At 46.9% G+C, this 18,223-nt stretch overlaps 1 protein-coding gene across 1 annotated transcript in view; it reads right to left on the bottom strand.

Moving 5' to 3' along the window:
• CRHR2 (corticotropin releasing hormone receptor 2) overlaps positions 1-18,223 on the bottom strand; it is a 121,914-nt gene that overhangs the window by 27,066 nt on the left and 76,625 nt on the right. Inside the window, exons 4-7 of the mRNA XM_044424990.1 lie at positions 17,079-17,185; positions 8,140-8,257; positions 3,397-3,550; positions 2,635-2,695 (exon numbers count right to left, since the gene is read on the bottom strand). Coding sequence (XP_044280925.1) covers positions 2,635-2,695; positions 3,397-3,550; positions 8,140-8,257; positions 17,079-17,185 — 440 coding nt within the window. The remainder of the gene's footprint in view (positions 1-2,634; positions 2,696-3,396; positions 3,551-8,139; positions 8,258-17,078; positions 17,186-18,223) is intronic.

Below are 18,223 nucleotides of genomic sequence, written 5' to 3'. Positions count from 1 at the left end.
TATTTGGATGCCAGGAAGCACTTCCTGACAGTCAGGACCCCGAGGGTGTGGAATGGGCTTCCACGAGAGGTCGCTGAGGCCCCATCGGTGCGGGTGTTCAAGGATAGGCTGGACGTGCACATGATGGGCATGTCATGAACAGAGCCGGCTGGTGCCGGGGGTCAGACTAGATGGCCCGGGAGACCCCTTCTGACTCGCTCTGTTTCTATGTTTCTATGACGAAAGCTGTAGTACCAAACATCTGTAAGGTCCTCCTCCAGGTTGGGCAAAGCCCGGCCAAGCCAGCCCAAAGGTACGTCAGCCTGCATCATGTCAACTCTGCCGGGCCTTCACTGGTCCAACTGCTCCCCAGTCTCTCCAGCGGACGCAGGAGTCCAAGCCCAGTGGCTTGGGAGACCAGGATGAGAGACACCGTGAGGAGGAGAAAGAGGACCAAGCTTGTCCAAGGGACTTCTCCTTTATGGTTCTTCACACCTCCGCCAGGAGACAGAGCCAGAAAGAGATGCTCTTCCCAGGGTTCCCAGAATACAGCTTCCCCCAGGCTGGTAACCTCCAGACATGCGGGACTGCACTTCCCCTAATTCCCAGCCATCTGGGAAGGCTGGGTGGGAATTATGGGAAGTGCAGTCCAATGCATCTGGAGAGTGCTGGGTTGAAAGAGGCTAATTTGACAGAGTCCTGGGTGCTGTCCAGGGTCCTGAAAAACCGCCTCTCTGTTCTGTTCAGTGCAACTTGGGGAATGGATGCCACCTACCCACTCCCTCTTTCCCCTGTTGCTTCCTGGCTTCGTGGCATCTCTGGGTTTTGCCTTGCCATGGCTGGAGACTTGAAAAGAAGTGTGTTTCCCCCCATGCCACCAGCTCTTTCTTACCCGAAGTTCTCCCTGGTCAGCACAATCCCTCTGTTCTCTGCTTTTTGAGGGAGGCTGGAGGAACATTTGCCAAAATCTGCATTGGCACCTCTTCCTAGCGAGGTGTGTATTTCTAGACAGGTAGGATACCCAGTCAACAAAGACCTCCAAGTGGTACAGTCATCTCACAAGGAAGACTTTGCCACCGAAATCGGGGAGTTTTTCAGTTAACAGGCCATGGCCAGGACATCCAGAACTGGGCAGAAGGTTTAGGGCCCACTTTTTCCAAAAGAGTGAACCATATTGGTTGGATTAAATAGGAGCAACTGAAATCTTGCATTTGGAAACACTTTCAGGAAAAGCAAGAAAAGCACTTCTTTTCCTCCTTGGATTGTAAATGGCCAGGCCCCACAAGAGCCCTTGCAATCTTCAAACGTCAACAAGGTGCAATAGGGCTGAATAAAGACATTTGTCTAACAAAATGCTAAGAGGAAAATACATCCTGGTGTGTGTGTGTGTGTGGAGAAGATTCTTAACACTGGACAGGGGTATTTATTTGGGGGGCAAGCATGCAGGGAGGGGGGCTGTTTCTTCCTCTTCTAATTTTAAATGTCATCGCTTAACCCCTGCAAATGTTTCTTGTTGTGGAGACCGCTATATCCTCCTCCCACACAAAAGCAGTGATATTCAGGAAGCATAAAAGAAGAAGAAAAAAGAACTTTGCTTCTACATCACAAATTATGGCACATGTAAGCATTTTCACATACATCCCTCCTGCAGAGATGGCAAAAAGAAAACTTTCCCTTGCTTTTGTACCCACAAAAAGATTTGGATTTTCTTTTCTTTTTTTGGTTCAAGGCTAACAGACATCAGCCATCTGAATAACAAATGATTTTTTGAATTTTTTGTAAGGAAAAGACTCGAGTTGCAAGGATAATGCATGGTCAAGCGAACTGCACTGGCTTTGCATAGAAAAGACCACACACGAAATGTTGAAGCAAAAAGTCAGCATGCTGAAAGAGGGAGCCAACAGGTGAGTCATCCCAAGTCCACCTGCTAGGACAAGCCAGTTGGAGAAGAAGGGCTGGGCAGCCGCTGACACGGACATTAAAGTGCTGAGCATCGGGCGGTTCCTTTCGTTTTTCAAAATCTGCTAGTAACATTCAGCCACCAGGCCCCTCACAACCTCTGGAGGTTCTCCTCTTTCAAAGTGCTGAACCCTGAAAATGGCTGTAAAAACTCTGGGCTGTGTCATTAGTACAGGTGAGGAGCATTTTGGCCTGGTAGTTTTGCCATCATCCAAGAGGGGCACAATCTGATCACCCCTGTGGTTTATACACACATGCCTCCAAACCCGGAAGCCTATGAGAATCCAGTGGCAAGAACAAACCACAGTGGTGGCACCACCATCCGTTGAATCTTGCATTTTCTGGAGGCCACTTTTGGCCCTCTCAGTTTAGCAACAGAGAGGAGGACGCTGAATTGCACTGGCGTTCCCTCATCACATGCGGAAGGACTAGCATAATTCCCTGGCGCCACCATCTTCCCCTCTGCACGTCCATCATGTCCCTTTTTCTCCCCCAGGGATCGAATACAACCTTCCTTCTGCACAGGCCACGAGGGGTCAGGGTGGGAGGTTGGCCTTTGGATCCCCATCTCAGAAAGTGCAGGATCTTGGAGCTGGGAATCCAGAGACTCCTAGGGCCCCCCCGGAAAATGTGGGGAGGCCATAGGGTCTCGCTCAAAGCCAGTCTTTGCAGGCGGACTGGACTGCTGTGACTTACTGTTCGTCTTCATACTGCAGCTTACAGACTGCCCAGGCGACGATGATCGGGCACGGAATACCTGAGGAGGAGAGCGAGAAGGGGAGATCTTCAAACTGGCGTTCCTCACACTGTACGGCACAATCCCCCTGGTGGGTCTCGGTACTGCGACCCACTGTGCCCACTGTGGGGTCAGATGTGTCACTGGTAGCTGGTTAGAGAGCAAGTCTAATTATTTTTAACAACAAAGAATTAAAAAAAAATAAAACTAGGAGTACGGAGGAAGAGGAGGAGGTGGTCAGAGGAGGATGTCTAGGTGAATCAATGGGAGGGGCCTGCAGTTTCGGGGAGAGTCCAGAGCTAGCTGGGGGAGGGGGGGCTGGGGGCTGGATTTGGGCTGCTGTGGAAAAGGGGGTGACAACCCCATCCCTATCGGAGAAAACATACCGATCTTTCCCATTTGAGATAGCTGTACACTTGACAGACACTGAACATTGCTCAGTTCTGGGGATGATGGGAATCCAAGGCCAGGTGGGGAGTACCAGCTAAGGGACTGGCTGCTCTAGCTGATATACCACACTGCCTCTCCAAAGCCTCTCAGAGTAGATGCCTGATCACGAGCTTTTGAAACGGCTCAGTATGTTTCAAATGCAACGAGGATCAGTCCTGAGCAGAGCGTGTTCTGTGCTTTCGACCCTTCCCCATCGCCAGCACCTTGAATATGGTTTCCCTCCATAGCCCAGTCTTTGGGCTGCAAGAACGTCCCCCCTCCTTGTGACTCACACCATCCGATGAAGAGGAAGACCCATTTCCTCAGCTTGTCTGTCGAATAAGTCATCACGATTGCGGTGTGTAGGTAGCAGCCCTCCACGAACATCCAGAAGAAATTGGTCACCACGAAGTAATTGAAGATCGTCGTGATGCAGCGACACCACAACTAGCAAAGGAATCAAACAAGACCCATGGGGGAGACATAGGGAGCAGGTGGGCACCTGTGGCCCCATCTGTTCTAGAGGGTATGGGGCACTTTTACGTGCTCCTGCGACACGCCAATTTAGCTGACTGTAGCTGAAGGAAGGGCTGCATTAAATCATGCATTTAATCCTTGCAGTGCTACAAAAGCGCTTCATGTGGCTACCTGGTTCCTTTTTAATTCTCACAATAGTCTTTTCAGGAAGTCCAAGGCTGACAGAGACATGGTGGTGATTTTTATGGCTGAGCAGGGATTTGGGTAATTTCTGATGATCTGCAAGCTCAAATCCAATTCTTGCTCCCTAGAAGAGAGCAGGCACTCTTCAGAAAAGTGCTTTCCAAGCAAAATCGCGCTGTGAGAAGTTAAGAGTCTCCTATTAATACCATCTGCTCACATGTTTCTGAGCTTTCCTTGGCAAGTGAGAGTCTTGTAAATGCACGGCCATAAAACCAGGAGAATATAATAGGAAATAAGAACGAGCTGTTTTACATGCCTGGTTCCTTACACAACAGAAGCTGTTCTACTGGCTCAAAGCCAGTGATCCACCTTTGACTCAAAATGTTGTCTCTGATGATGGTTGGCACCACCTGCCAAAGTTGCAGTGTAGTTATGGCTACACAGATACTGAAACAAGCAAGTCCAGTTCATTTGAACTTGGCAGACTTCCTGCCCACTTCAGATCCTATTATTAGAGCTGGTTTTTGCTTCACACACTTCCAGCTCTAAGACAGACTGCAATTTGCAGATCATTTTTACTACTAACTAAATAAATACCCCAACGCCATGTTCTCACTGAGCTCTGGGTAAGACTGGCTGGTTTGCACTGTCTGTGATTTGCAAAAATAATAATGGATTTCATTCGTGGTTAAAAAGAAGTGTGCAAATCACAGACGTCTGTGAGCTGGCTTGACCAGTGCCGTAACAAGGAAATTCCAGCACAGAACTAACAAACTGGAGCCCAGGAGACCAAATCTGGGAGACTTGAACTTCTACAGCCATTCATCTGACATTTGGTGTACGTAATTCCCTCCTTAATGGCTGCTAAGACTGCAACAGAGGGAGAAAAAGATGCAGGCACTTCTGAATTTCCCATGAGAATCAACAGGAAGCATGAAACAACGGATTCCTAAACTTCCAGACTCTGAAGATGACTGACTCTGAATCAGCCAGAACAAACTGGGGCCTGAGTCAAAGCAACGTGAAGGAGCAGTGGCGACCCAGTGCTAGCATATGTCCTGAAGATAATCATGCTAGAGATAACCCTTTCTGGAAAAGGCATAATTAGAAATCTGCAGCAAGAGAAGACGATGAAAGAAATCTATGAATCCCCACCTGACCCTGTGAGCTCACAACTCGTGAAGCACGAGATTAGACGTACCATTCCTTGAATGGGCTTAATTGCATCTGCTTTGAGGAGAAAACCCGGGCCATCTACTCCGACCCCCGGCTCGATACAGAGCACGGATTCGGTTCAGCTGAAAGAGCAATTCTGTGGCTTTCTCAGCCTCATGTGCACACCATGTTGACCAGGGGACATGTTTGTAATGGGCGGCTTTAAAGAAACCCGATACATGCATGCATGCATGCAATAGCAAGGGCCAGAGCCAGACTTAGGCATGTGAACTGAGCTGATGGGATTCCTTGTCCCCATCTTTTTGCAGCTGCGCTACCGATCCCTGGAAAATGCTACCCAGAAGGTTGGGAAACCCCACTGAATGGGGGAGCCATGTTGGAAGAGGACAGGGCACCCCTGAGAATCAGGTGATCCCCCCACCCCCAATCTGCGAAAGGAAGATTCCAGCCAGTGATGAGACCAATGCGGACGAAGCATGAGATGGGGATGCGTCATCTCAGCTGCCTATTTTATGAAGCGGCAAGAAAGAACCGCTGGGACAAGCAGCACGTCCCTCTTCTTCCCTTATTTGAGGATGTGAGCGTTCACTTTTGGTGGATCGGATCCACAAGGCCCTGGATGCTGCTGCTGTCTGCACCGCTGCTCTAAGAACGCAAGAAGAGCCAAGAGTCCATCTCAGGCTGCGGTGTGCTCACCCAGTGGTCAACACAATTAGGAATGATTGAAGTAGTATCCTCCTGCCCATGCTCCCCAGCAACCGGGGTACATAGGCATTGCCTCTGATACTGGAGGAAGCATTGATTCACCGGGACCAACCTCCATATTCTCCTTGACAACATCATGGAATTAGGGCTCAGATTCAGGTTTAGAGAACACCCATCGAAAGCATTTGGACAGAAGCTAGAACTAACCTAAGTCCCATGGATTTCAGTGGGTCTGCTCCAAGGATGTCTAAATCCAGATCCAATCTGGGATGTCTCATTATATAACCTTTACTGGAAATGGAGAGTGTTTCTTGACAACATCATGAAGGTTTCTTGATGGAATGAAAGTACCAGGAAGAAATATTTTAATTAAAAGAAGACCTGATCCTTTCCTTAGCCCGAGAAGTTTGTGGAAAGTTTTTTCCTCTAGGGTTGGCATTGATGGAGCAGAGCCATCTCCTTCCCGCTTAGGGGGTCTCTGTCTCTATGGATACCGTGAGGCTGCATGAGAAAGAGGTCGTCAGAAGCAAACCAGGCGTATGTGGGAGGTGATCAGCCAACGTGGAGCTCCATTGTGTGATGAGCAAGAGGAGGAGAGATGAGATGAGGCAGAGCGAGGTGAAAGGCATAATTCTGAGGAGACGTGATTTCATCTGACAGAATCCTACTGTTCTGGGCTGGGCCATGTCCGAGAGGCAGAAATTATTTATAGGAATGCTCCCCTTTTCTAAAAAAGAGTGAAAGATGAATGATTGAAAGTATTTTATTTCCTCAAGGTACCATCAAGGCCAGGAAATAGAATAGCATCATAAATTGCAAGTTCCTCTAAGGGTACAGGGAGAGAGAAGTGAATACGCAGAGAGACACCTGTGACTTTGAGGAAACCGTGCACTTCTGTTCGTTCAGCAAATTGCGTCTCACGAGCAAGAGCTGCGATGAAATCCTGTGGCACAGAGCACTCTTTTCAGGGCTCTGCCCTCTTCCAGAATACTCCATTACATATCCCGCCCCCAGCTGCCTGCTTTCCCCCTTAACAGTCGATCAATATTCCAGGTGAAGCAAGAACAAGCACCGTTCCTGTTGGACAGCTTTTATCAGGGCGGAGGGGGAAGGTGATATATATAAATTTATTTATTTATATATATATATATATATATATATATATATATATATATATATATATAAATCATAGCTATGGCATATGTTTATATGCCACCTATAACTGCCTTTCTTGGCGTCCTTTGGATTTTCTGAAAACCTCATGCAGAGAAAGTACTGCTTTGATTATACGCAGATCAGCATGCAGAGAACTGAGCTGGCTGCTTGTACCGCTCCTGCTGCATTGCATTGATGTTCCATCTTCTCTTCTGGGGAGCAACCCAAGGTGGCTTGCCTAGCTCCGGTTTATCCTCACAACAACAGCCCTGAGAGGTAGGAGAGTCGCAGCTGGCCCAAAGTCACCCGATGAGCTTCATGGCTGAATGGGGACTAGAACCCGGCTCTCCTGTGCCCCCAGTCCAGCCCTCTTACCACTGCACCATAATGGCTCTCGTTAGTGTGCAGGGAATGCTGAGCATCAGTGTCATGGGTGTATCTCACCATAACCTGCATCCAAGAGAGAGGGTCTTAATCCAGCGCAGCGTACAAGCTACATTGTGGAGGCAGGGCAGCTGAAGAGGGAGAGGAGACAGGCGACGGTACAGGGGCTGAAGTAAGGAAATGCAGGTTTGGGATTACAGTCACCTGGGAATTAGAATTTGGAGGGGGTTTAAGGGATCTGAAGGGGACTAAAAAAGAAGGTGACGCATTCTGAAATATAATGGTCTAGGCTGACTTTTGGCAGAATGAATGGACCAAGATGATGGAGGCGAATGGAGAAACGCATTCTGTGCCAATGCTGCGATGCACAGGCACTTCTTCCTGATTTTGGTAACTTTTCTGCTGCTATCAAATGTCTGCAAATAACAGGACCCCTGGCCAGCCTTTGTATCAGTGCCTCCAGAGGTGGCGGCTGTGGCATGCGCTAGGTTGGAGTCAGGACAGAAATGGTACAGTCCTGCCACCCCCTCTTCATGGAGAAAGCTTGGAAGAGGCTCTTGTCCCACACACCGTCCCACATTCATACTGATCTTGGGAAATGTGCACAAAGCAGATGCCCAGGAAGGACCCAGGAGGGGGATGCTGGGTCTGCCACTGACTCCCGCCCAACCTCATAGAAACGGAAACTGAGCGAGTCAGAAGGGACCTCCCAGGCCATCTAGTCTGACCCCCGGCTCCATCCGGCTCTGCTCACAACACGCCCACCATGTGCACGTCCGGCCTATCCTTGGATGCCCTCCGACGGGGCCTCAACCACCCCCCTCACAGGGTTGCCGTGAGGATCAATGGCTTGCATTCCTCGCATGGGGACTGGTGGGGTCCAAATACGACCACGCTCACAAAGACACGTGTCTGTGTGGGTCGTGCCACGTGGCCAGACGAGCACCAGGGAGTACCTCATTGCTTTCGTGGATGTTGTGGTCGATCATCTGAAGTACAAACCACATCACGTTCCGCAGGATGAACGTCGTGATCAGGTTCCAGTGGATGATATTGCGGAGGCATCGGATGCTCCTAAACAGGCAAAGGAAGGTCAACAATCCCAAGGAAGCAGAAGCCCCCGTTTAAGAACCGCAGGGCAGCGGAAGGCCTCTCTCTGATCTGTCCTGCGTCTCCCACCAAAGCGCTTCAGGCGAGGTCCCCTTTGTGCTTGAGTGTTATGGGAAAGGGAGAACAACCTCTCCTCCTTCAGCACATGCCGATGCTCCCGAAGGAACGAGCACCCCAACCATTCCATCTGACCAAGAGATGGGAAACCTCGCCTGTACCCTTTTCCAGGTCCTGCCACACTTTATCAAAATTACGAGGGGTCTGCCAAAAGTTTCCACACTTTCATACTTTATAAATATATTTTATATATTTTTTGCAGATGGCATTAAAAGTTGGTACGATGCTGGGAAAAATGTATCATGACGGAAGGTGAAAAGTGATGTTTTTGAAACTCTTAATAAAACTGGAAACTCCTAATAAGTGTGGAAACTTTTTGCAGATCCCGCACAGAATGGAAGACGTGGTTTGCATTTATACCTGAGACGGTTTCCATTTAGAGGGTACACAAAGGAAGAATTATGGGTTCTCAGAGCAGGTATGGGGCATTCTGCAAGCTTGACTTGCTGAGGCTCTCCTTTTTCCACAGCCAAGCTCAGCTGGGATTAAGTGTCCACAAACCTTCCCTTTCCTACATTTGTTTGCATTGCTGTCTGTGCTTTTCAAACTATACGCAAGATTTATATGCTCTTCGTAAGTGTACACCGCTTCCTCCATGGATAATTACACATGCATGTGTTCTTTGTATGTACATATCACATATACAACATCTCAACTCTCAGGCACTCTTGAATAAGGCTGCACACCATTTTGCACGTTCTGCACATTTCGCGGGAGAGGCGGAAGGCTGCGATCCATCAGCCGCTGACTGCGCGGTACTTGGCTCCTCTTCGGGGGACCCTGTGAACGGCTGCAGAATTAATAGCACCTACCGGGCAGCCTCATTCCTCATTTTGCAGTCGCTAAACATTTCACGAAAGATGTATTGAGTTATCTTAATGAGGGAGAGGGCTGCTCGGGGAGATTCACCTGCACTCTTGCAGTTCTCCAGGTAGGATATGTGGGGATGTTAATCTGGGATCCTTCTGACATTCATTGAATATTTAAGCACAAACGTGCATATGGCAATCACGACATCATCAACAAGAGCAACCACATGCTGCTTTTGGGGCTGCGTTCTGAGTATTTATGGCAGCATCACCAAGAGCATTTCAAAGTTTCAATCTAATTATGCCTTGCGAGGTTGTTCGGCAGGAAAGAGTCTGTGTTGTTGTTTTTAAAACCCCTTGTAGCTTCAAACCGCCTTTAAAAACACAACAACAAACAGATCCCAAACACTTCACATGGAAATCCACAGCGAAGGTGAAACCGGCTGCGTTCATGGCCCTTGGCTGCAAAATAATGACATCTCTGGGTGCTGGACTGAGATCAATTGGAGGGCAATGGAGGGCTGGGTGCAGGGTGAGAGATGACCTGAAGCCGAAATGGTAAACTGCTGCTTGGTAGGATGAAGGCTTCCCAATTCTCTGGCAGAATCTGGGTTAGGTTAGCAACAGGGGGTCTAGAAACGTAGCCAGCCAGCCAGCCAATCAAGCAATAAACAAGATATTTACCAAGTGGTGGCAGCGGCAGGAAATGCATTAAATTGCATGGCGCTGCCTGATCCCACTGGGTTCCTCTCTCTCTCTCTCTCTCTCTCTCTTTCTCCTCTGTCTGACACTGTTCCAGACATGGATGTGTCCTCATTCTGGAAGTGGGTGAACCACAAGGAAAGGCATGGTGGCCTTTGGGGGGTGGAGTCCGTCCAAGGTCTATCCCATCCTGGACCACAGAGGTGATGGCCCCTGCTCCTTCACTGCATGCTTATCTACTAACTGCACTCCTTTAGCCCTCATAGCCAAAGCATGGTTTGCAGAATTAGGACCACTCAACCAATCTGGACCAGGAGGGGCATCCACCAGGCTGCAACTCAGACCTGGTCCAGCTCATCATCAAGGACGGAGATCCGGCGAAGCAGTTGGTCAGTCTGGAGGTAGAGCATCTGCTCCAAAAACAAGCAAAAATGAAGGCAGATTAAAGCCAAGAGTCTCTGTCTGCCTTTCCTGCCTCAACTTCTTGGCCAAGAACGAATGAGCCACCAACTATATGGTTTCATGATTCTGCATTAAGCACAGACATGGGCTCCTGATTGGAAGGCAACAAGATCAGAGAGTGATCAGTGGAGGGATATATCGGACCTTCTCATCTACGGGTGTCCAATGAACCCTTTGAGTCTTGGAATGATCACCTGAAGGAGGGATTTCACCTGTGCTTGGATGATTTCTGGGAGGAAAGACCAAAGCATGAGGTCATATGGAGATGCTGTGGACAACCCTCTGTGTGGACAAGTTCTTTGGATTTAACACATTTTCTGTGCCTTCCCTAGAAACACTTGGAACATTTGTTTCCATTCATTTTAAGGAAGACTTGATTTGCAAATATATGTCTGGACAAGAATCCAGACCGTACCTTTCCAGGCTCATAATATGATTTGAGGACCAAAAAAGTGTTTGATGTCATGCACACCTTTAAAAACTGTGCACGGAAACATGTACTTTTGAAAAAATCACGCAATCGTGTCATAATCAATGGCAGAAGAAAGCATGCATTTCAAAGATGTGCAAAACTTGCCATCTTCATTTGGAAGAATGTACATAAAGCACACACGCTTTGTTCAAAAAGGAAAATGAAGATTGCATTCTGTGATGGATATGAGCTGTGAGAACTCTGACGAGCTCCAGTTTTGCTTTTATGCAGACCCCTGCTGTCCGTCCTCTCCTTTGCTTTAAAAACCCAGGCGCACAGATCAGCCAAACTCAAGCACTCTTACTCCCTGCTGATTTCAGCATGAAGTCAATCATATGTGTATGTTGCTTCTCCCTTTGAGATTAATGGGATGTAAAACTGCTCAGGTCCAGGTCACATCCAATGATACTTCAGCATAAGCACCAAGCAGGAAATGCACGCTGCTTCCAAATTCTGGTGAAAGGCATTGCCAGCTGCCCCCACCCTAAACAATGAGTATACCAAAGCAAAGCCATCAAACAACAAAATGCTGACTCTCTCCTGGAGGTAATGCAGATAATTAAATTAGTAATTGCAGTGTCACAACCTTCTTAAACAAATCTCCGCATGGGATGAACAGGAAACAATGACCTTGAAAGCCCACCTGCTAATTTTGTATTTTGTTTCCTCAATGGCTAATTAAGGTGGCTTAGACAACAACAACTGAACAACAACATGAACAAAGGTTGAATCAGGAATCGATGGACTAGGAATTCTCCAGTGTAACTTTTTAATACTCTCCTGTGAGAAGGTGAGGTTCCCTGGAGAATGGGAAAGACAGGGTGGGGAAAGTCAATGGTAGAAGTAGAACAGGAAGACCAGATATTGGATGGATCATTCCATGGCAGAAGCCACATCCCTGAGGTTTCAAGAACTGAGCAGGGCTGTCAAGTTCCGGACATTTTGGGGGCCCCTCATCCATAGGGGCACCATAAATCAGACGCGACCTGTTCGGGTGTAACAACCACCATCTCAAAACCACACATCCAGGGTTTGCGACAACTTGTTTCATTAGTTCATTTGTTCATTCTCTATTATATTTATTGGGCACTTTCCCCACAAAAGGCATCTTAAGCACAGAAGCTTTGGTTCCCTCACTTAGTGGGATATTAAGCGGCCCCGAGGTTTATATATAAGCCGCCCCGAGGTTTCGGCAAGGGGCGGCATAGAAATGTTATAATAATAATAATAATAATATTTCCCTTTCTCTTCACCACTGCCGAATGCAAGCGTGGAGAAAGCAAATCACACGATCGACCCGGAAGCCTTTCTGTGGTCCTTTAATGAAGGAGGGACACACCTGAGTCTACTGCAGAAGCAGCTAAACAGCCTGAATGAGACACAGCTGCACACCTGCAGCCGACTGCATCCTTTACTGCGTGGTGTGTTCCCACACAGCAATGCCCTGTTCACCTACAACACAACACAACACAACACACAAAAACAGTCTTGCTGCAGGTCCTGGGAATGGGAGAAGCTGCCTGCTTTGCATTCTCTTGTTTAATGTCTTGCTCTCCCATATATAGCTTTTGAGAATCTTGGAAAATTCGGACTTTGAAAAGAAAATAATTCTCATGACTCTGCACCAGCTGAATCCAAGGGGTGCAGCTGCTCCCAGGCTGGAGGGGTCTTTGATACAGGTGTGTGAATTTTAGCTGTTAAAGATGAAAACCCTCTCAAAAACAGGGCACTAGCATCGCTGAACATTCAAAGATTTGACCCCAGACCTGTAAGAAGAAAGGCACTTAAAGCCTTGGACTTGGAGGAGAAATCTCTGTTTTGGTTTTCTTTGCACTTGATTAAAAAAACAACCTCATGTCATTTTTGTTCTGAATGTGGAGAACTTGTTGGACTTTGGTAAATTCTGATCAAAACTGAAGCACAAAATCTCAGCCATCCATCCATAGATGCAGCTTTTGCTTCGAGGGAGCAATTCAAGGCAACAATTTTATGTCTACATACACAAGTGGGAGAAGCAGACATAAAAAACTGCAGCTGAAATTCCATATTTTACATAAACAAAGGCCCATGGACTCTCCTGTAGCTGCATTAGAGCTGTGCTGAATTCCACCCACCATGAATGAGGTTTCATTTGGTTGAGGGATTGGGTACTTCAGTAATAACTAAAGCTACAAAGTGGCTGAGGGGCCCCTGTGTTTTGGTTTTAATTCTTTAAACTCTTCTATTTTAAAAAGCCTTCCCAGTTATTTTAAGAAAGGCATTTGCAGGTCTCTCCAATGCTCTTTACATTCCCCAGGTGGTGCGCTTCTTCAAATGCTGTTGAGAAAGCCAAGGTAAGAAAACAACATATTTCCAGTGCAATCCCAGTGCACTGGATCCCCACCATCCCAGGCAGAACTTCTTGGCATATGCACAGTCTGAAAAAATAGGGTGGATTCCGAGGAGCCAGAATCGGATATTCAGAGACAATTTTGCAAAGAATGCTTACAGTGGAGCCACGACATCCCCCTTCCCCGTTTTTACTCTTGAGAAGGTGCAGCCCTCCCAGTCTGGCTTGGGCCCCTACAAAAGCAGGTCAGGAGCTCTTAAGAGTCAGAGGAGCCCTCACTGCCCCATCCGACAGGAAAAAATGGAAAGGGGAAACAGTTGCTAGGCAGATGATTACAGTAATGGTGGGTCATGTGTGTATAATCCGATCTTATTGGGTTGCCATTTTTTAAAAGTCACTCTCCCTTCAAGAGAGAACTGGATGAATTCAGAACCAACATGAGATGAAACACTCATGTACTGCTAGCATTAAAGCTATGGGACGCTCTCCTGGGAATGTCCCTCAGGACGCTTTGCTTCCTGTCCCAGGGAGAATTTTAAGGCATTCCAGTCCAAGCAAATCTTCCACCATCGCTATGCTTGAAGTATTTTCCATCTGCCTCTTTCATATTTTGATTTTTGCACATTGTATGCTAGACATGCTGCAACAGATCTATCATCTCTCTCTCTCTCTCTCTCTGTCTTTGTCTGTTCCACTATTTATCTGGTGTAGAAAACTATTAATTAAGTCCAAAATAAAACAAACAAGACGTTCTGTACCAAAATGAATTTCGCAAAAAGAAAAGCAGATTTGTGCTCTCTATAAAAATCATCCTTTCTTTTCTTAGGTTGCCTAATTTATTTTCTTTTGTTTCTTTTTCTCCTGCAACTTGTTCTAATTTTATTAATCATTGGAGAGGGAAGGATTTCAAGATACTGAAAGAAAAGTGAAGAAAGGCTAACAAAACAAAGGAAGAAAGCAAGCAAGCAAGAAAGAAAGCAAACAAGCAAGAAGGAAATTAAGGAAGCAAGCAAGACAGAAAGCAAAGTGAGATTCTGATATTCTTAAGGAGTTACATTCTGCACTTGTGTCCCTCTGGGGAATAGGTTGATTTTTTTTTTTTTAGGTTGAAATTTTTTATTTAAATAAAAACATACTACAATAGGGGCGTGCACTTAGCTCCGTCAATGATGCTGCTTCTTATTGTACAACTAAAGGTGTGATCCCTGCGGCACACGCTCCGAACTTGGATGCTTTTGCCCTGCCAACCTCAGAATCAAGGCGCACGGGCAGGAAAATCTGTTGTCGCTGCAACGCACACCCTGCGTTTTTTCCTATGGCCATTTTCAACCATCCAGATTTAGGTCCAGGGAAGGGGAAGGAAAGAGGTGGGGTGCCAAGCGAATCAACTGAAATGAAGTCTGCAGCTCCAGCCGCCTCCCCTCCCCTCCCCTCAGCCCACTGCTGGGTCTCGGAAGAATCATAGCCTTCCAGATGATGAGAGGCAGTCATAAGACCAGGCCCTGAAACTACTGTGTCAATCGAACTCATATGCTACAGCCATGCTAATGTTTTTGCCGTTATTAAAAACACCAACACTGACAACAGCTTATAACTTCCTTGGCTCTGATGCTGCTTCCGAAGTTATTCTTTCCTATCTTATAAATTCACTGTGCTTATGATGATGAAGAATTTGTGTGCTTGCTTATATTGCCAGATCCCCCAGTGATGCCAATAACTTTGCACAGACTTATCTTGGAGAAGGAAAGGGAGATATTAACTTAAGAGTATTGACTCGGGGTTAGATAGATGGAGGCACTAAAAAAGCTATTTCATTTTGGATACCGGAAGTCTAGTACCAAAGTAAGGGAGTTATCCAGCACAACATGGGCAAAGAAATGAACTTATCACTATATGAGAAGCTAGAAAATAAATGACGTGTCTAGCAGAAATGTCCTGAATTGCTACTTCCTGGTTTACTCAGCCTTTCATGCACTTTGGTCTTCGGAGAGGGAAGATGCGATTCGTATGAATTATTTCCTCTTTCATTAACTGTGAATGAGACGAGGTGTCAGCTCTAGTCCTCGGAGAAGCATGCCGGGGGGCCAAGTTCACCCCACCCACACCAAAGCAGCGCATCGTTAAACATGGGCATTTGCTTCCACAAGATTTTGTGATGGCCGCCATTTTGGACAGCCTCAAAAGAGGATCGTGCGCTTTCATGGAGAAAAAGGCTATTAACGGCTAATAATCCCAATGGCTACATGCTACCTCCAATATCAAGGCAATATCTCTATGTACATCATTGCTGGGGAACATGGGTGGAAGAGTGTGCTGTTGCACAACTGGACAGCTGGTTGGTCACTGTGTGAACAGAAAGCTGGAGTAGAGAGACCCTCGCCCTGATCCAGTAGGACTCTTCATGGCTACTGGTTTTGATGGTCCTGATGGCTGATGGCAACCTCCAGTAGCAGGAGTTGAGGAACATGGGGACGAGAGAGCTGCCCTCTTGTCTCTCTCGTGGATTTCTCACTGGGAGAGCTGTGCAAACAGAGGCAGCCTTTGGTCTGACCCAGCTTAGCTCAACTTTTGATGTCCACATTTTTTGGTGTTTGTTTCAATATGGGAGAAAGACAGTTGGGGGATCCCTTCTCTTAAGTTTCTTTTTTGGCTCCACTGATGATTCTGAAGCATCAGACACGCCCTGACATTTCCTGGTAATATGCAATGCTCATGTTAGCAATTTTGCTTGCACGAAGGTGGTGTGTGTGTGTGAAATTGTGTAGACCTTTTTGGGGAAATCACTGCTCATTGTGGTTTCTTCAACATTAGAAATGGTTGCTAATTGTGGTTTCTTCAATATTCACCTAGTGAGGTAAGAATTTCAGTTTGGTTTTGGTAAGAATTTTCCAACATTGGCAAAGCTCTATTGGAGACAAAAAGAACTTAAGAAGAAACAATATCAAATATCAAATGTGGGAGAAACTGAAATGGATAGATTTTTCCATGGACTCATTCAAAGTAAGCCACAAATCCATTTTCTAGAGGCTACATAAATTCATTCTGAATGTGAAATATGCATGAACACATTTTTTATGGCTATTAGCTTAAATTTCAGGGAAAGCATACTTCTTTTGGAGAGAGTTGATAGGAAGTGGGTGTTCCACCCATGTACCCTGAGAGCTGAATGTGGGTTGTAACAAAAACTGGGTTGGGATCAGCTCAGTTTTGATCTGAATTTAGAAGTTCTCTATATTTGGGACAAAAGAACTTGGGATCTGCAAAAGGGGGAAATTGGAAAGGAAAGGAAAGACAAATGGGGATAAACTGAAATGACTGGTCTTGTCCATTCAAGTCCAGGGCTACGTGCGCCTTCCTCTTAAACACCCGTGTTTGCTTCTCCAAGCAATCAACCAACTATGGTTTTGATCAGAACTGACCAAATGCTGCACAGTTCTTCCTTCCTGGGAGAAAGAGAACTGGACATTTCAAAAACACAAATGTGGGAGATAGCAAAACAGGCAGATCCACCCATCCCCACATATTCACTGGGCCACAGGCCTGCAGTGGGGCAGCTGTGGTCCAAAGCCAATGAGGTCCAGGCAGCAATTTTCAAAAGCCAGGTGGGCTCAGCCAGAATGGCCTTCATTGGATTTTGACTGGACTCTTGTGTGTGGTTTTGCTTTGTCTTGAGAAGGGAAGCTGGGGTCCACATTCCCGAGCTGCCGCGGTGTGGTTGCGGAGCTGGAGAGCACAGAAACACCAGCAGAGGTAGAAAGTCACTTCCAGCTTGGGCTGCTGTGCTCTTGACCTCGAGCCCATCGGCCGGGACTGCCATGGCGAGGAAGGTCCCAAGACCAATGCCAAGCACGGAAGAGAGTTGGACAGCCACAGGGTGAAAGGCGGACGGCTCACCTCAAACACAGGAACAGCAGGAAGGCAACCACAAGCGCTCCGACAGACAGGCAGTGCCCCAGGTAGTTGATGATCATGGCCACTTTGTAATGCAGGGCAGGTTTTGTCTGGAGATGATGAAAAACAGAGGAACCATCACAACCAGACTCAGCCCGCAGTTGCTCTCACGTGCAGAGCGCCCTCAGACTCGGCTAGTCAGCCGCGTGCAGGAGAGAAACAGAAGTAAAGCCTTGTAACATTTGGAGAAAGACTGCAGCTGGTCACTCAGTTAATACAGTCCATCTGTTTAGATTGCAAAAGGAGTAATACGAAGGCACAACAAAAGGTCATTTGAAGCAGAGCAAATCTGGGCTTTGATCAACACTGGGATTACAAAGAGACGTTTGCTTATAAAACCAGCCCGCCACAAGGCGTTTGGGGAATTATTTCTTCACTTTAATATTTATAAAGCACTTTGGTAAACCTGTGAGGAATGGAACGGTTAATGCCTTTCAAACAGTACGGGCCACTGGGAACGTTTCGACTCTTGCCTCCTGAAGCACTTGGCAGAAGATGGGGCTTAGCGCACGTGTGACAGGGAGACTTGAAAATGAACCGAGCAGAGGTGAAGTCCCGTGATGGGAGCAAAGCTCCTTCGGCAGAGATTCCCTGCATGGGCACGCGCTCTGCTAGGAGGGCATCCAAGAGCTGCCCAAGAGAAATGGCCATTGGCAGGATTTCACAGGAAGGAAATCGGCTTAGAGGGCTATTAAGTTTCTCTATCATTAGGATACAGTATTTGGGCCATTTGTTTATTTCCTAATATTTACTTCCAAAGCCAAATAGCTGCTGCATAGCTCATTGTTTTCAGGGCAAGGAACCATAAAAAAGATGAAGTCCACAAAAACAAACAAAAAGAAGGACTTTGTAGAAGCAGAATCAGCACAAACCAACCCTTAAAAGCAGCAGGCAGTTAAAAAGAGGGAGAGGTTAACAGAAGCACCGTGAGAAGGACTGAAAATATAAAGGTTAGAACTACTGAACAAGAGAGCAGTGCTGTAGAAATCTTTCCTTGGTGTTCAAACATAGCAACTGGAGCATTGTGTTCAGTTCTGGGCTCCACATTACAGGAAGGATATAGCCAGGTCGGAGTCAGTGCAGCGAAG

Source organism: Varanus komodoensis, unplaced genomic scaffold (genome assembly GCF_004798865.1).
Source record: "Varanus komodoensis strain SLA01 unplaced genomic scaffold, ASM479886v1 scaffold15, whole genome shotgun sequence".
Taxonomy (NCBI): Eukaryota; Metazoa; Chordata; class Lepidosauria; order Squamata; family Varanidae; genus Varanus; species Varanus komodoensis.
Note: the sequence above shows the minus strand (reverse complement) of the source record. Positions and strands in the feature narration are given on the sequence as shown.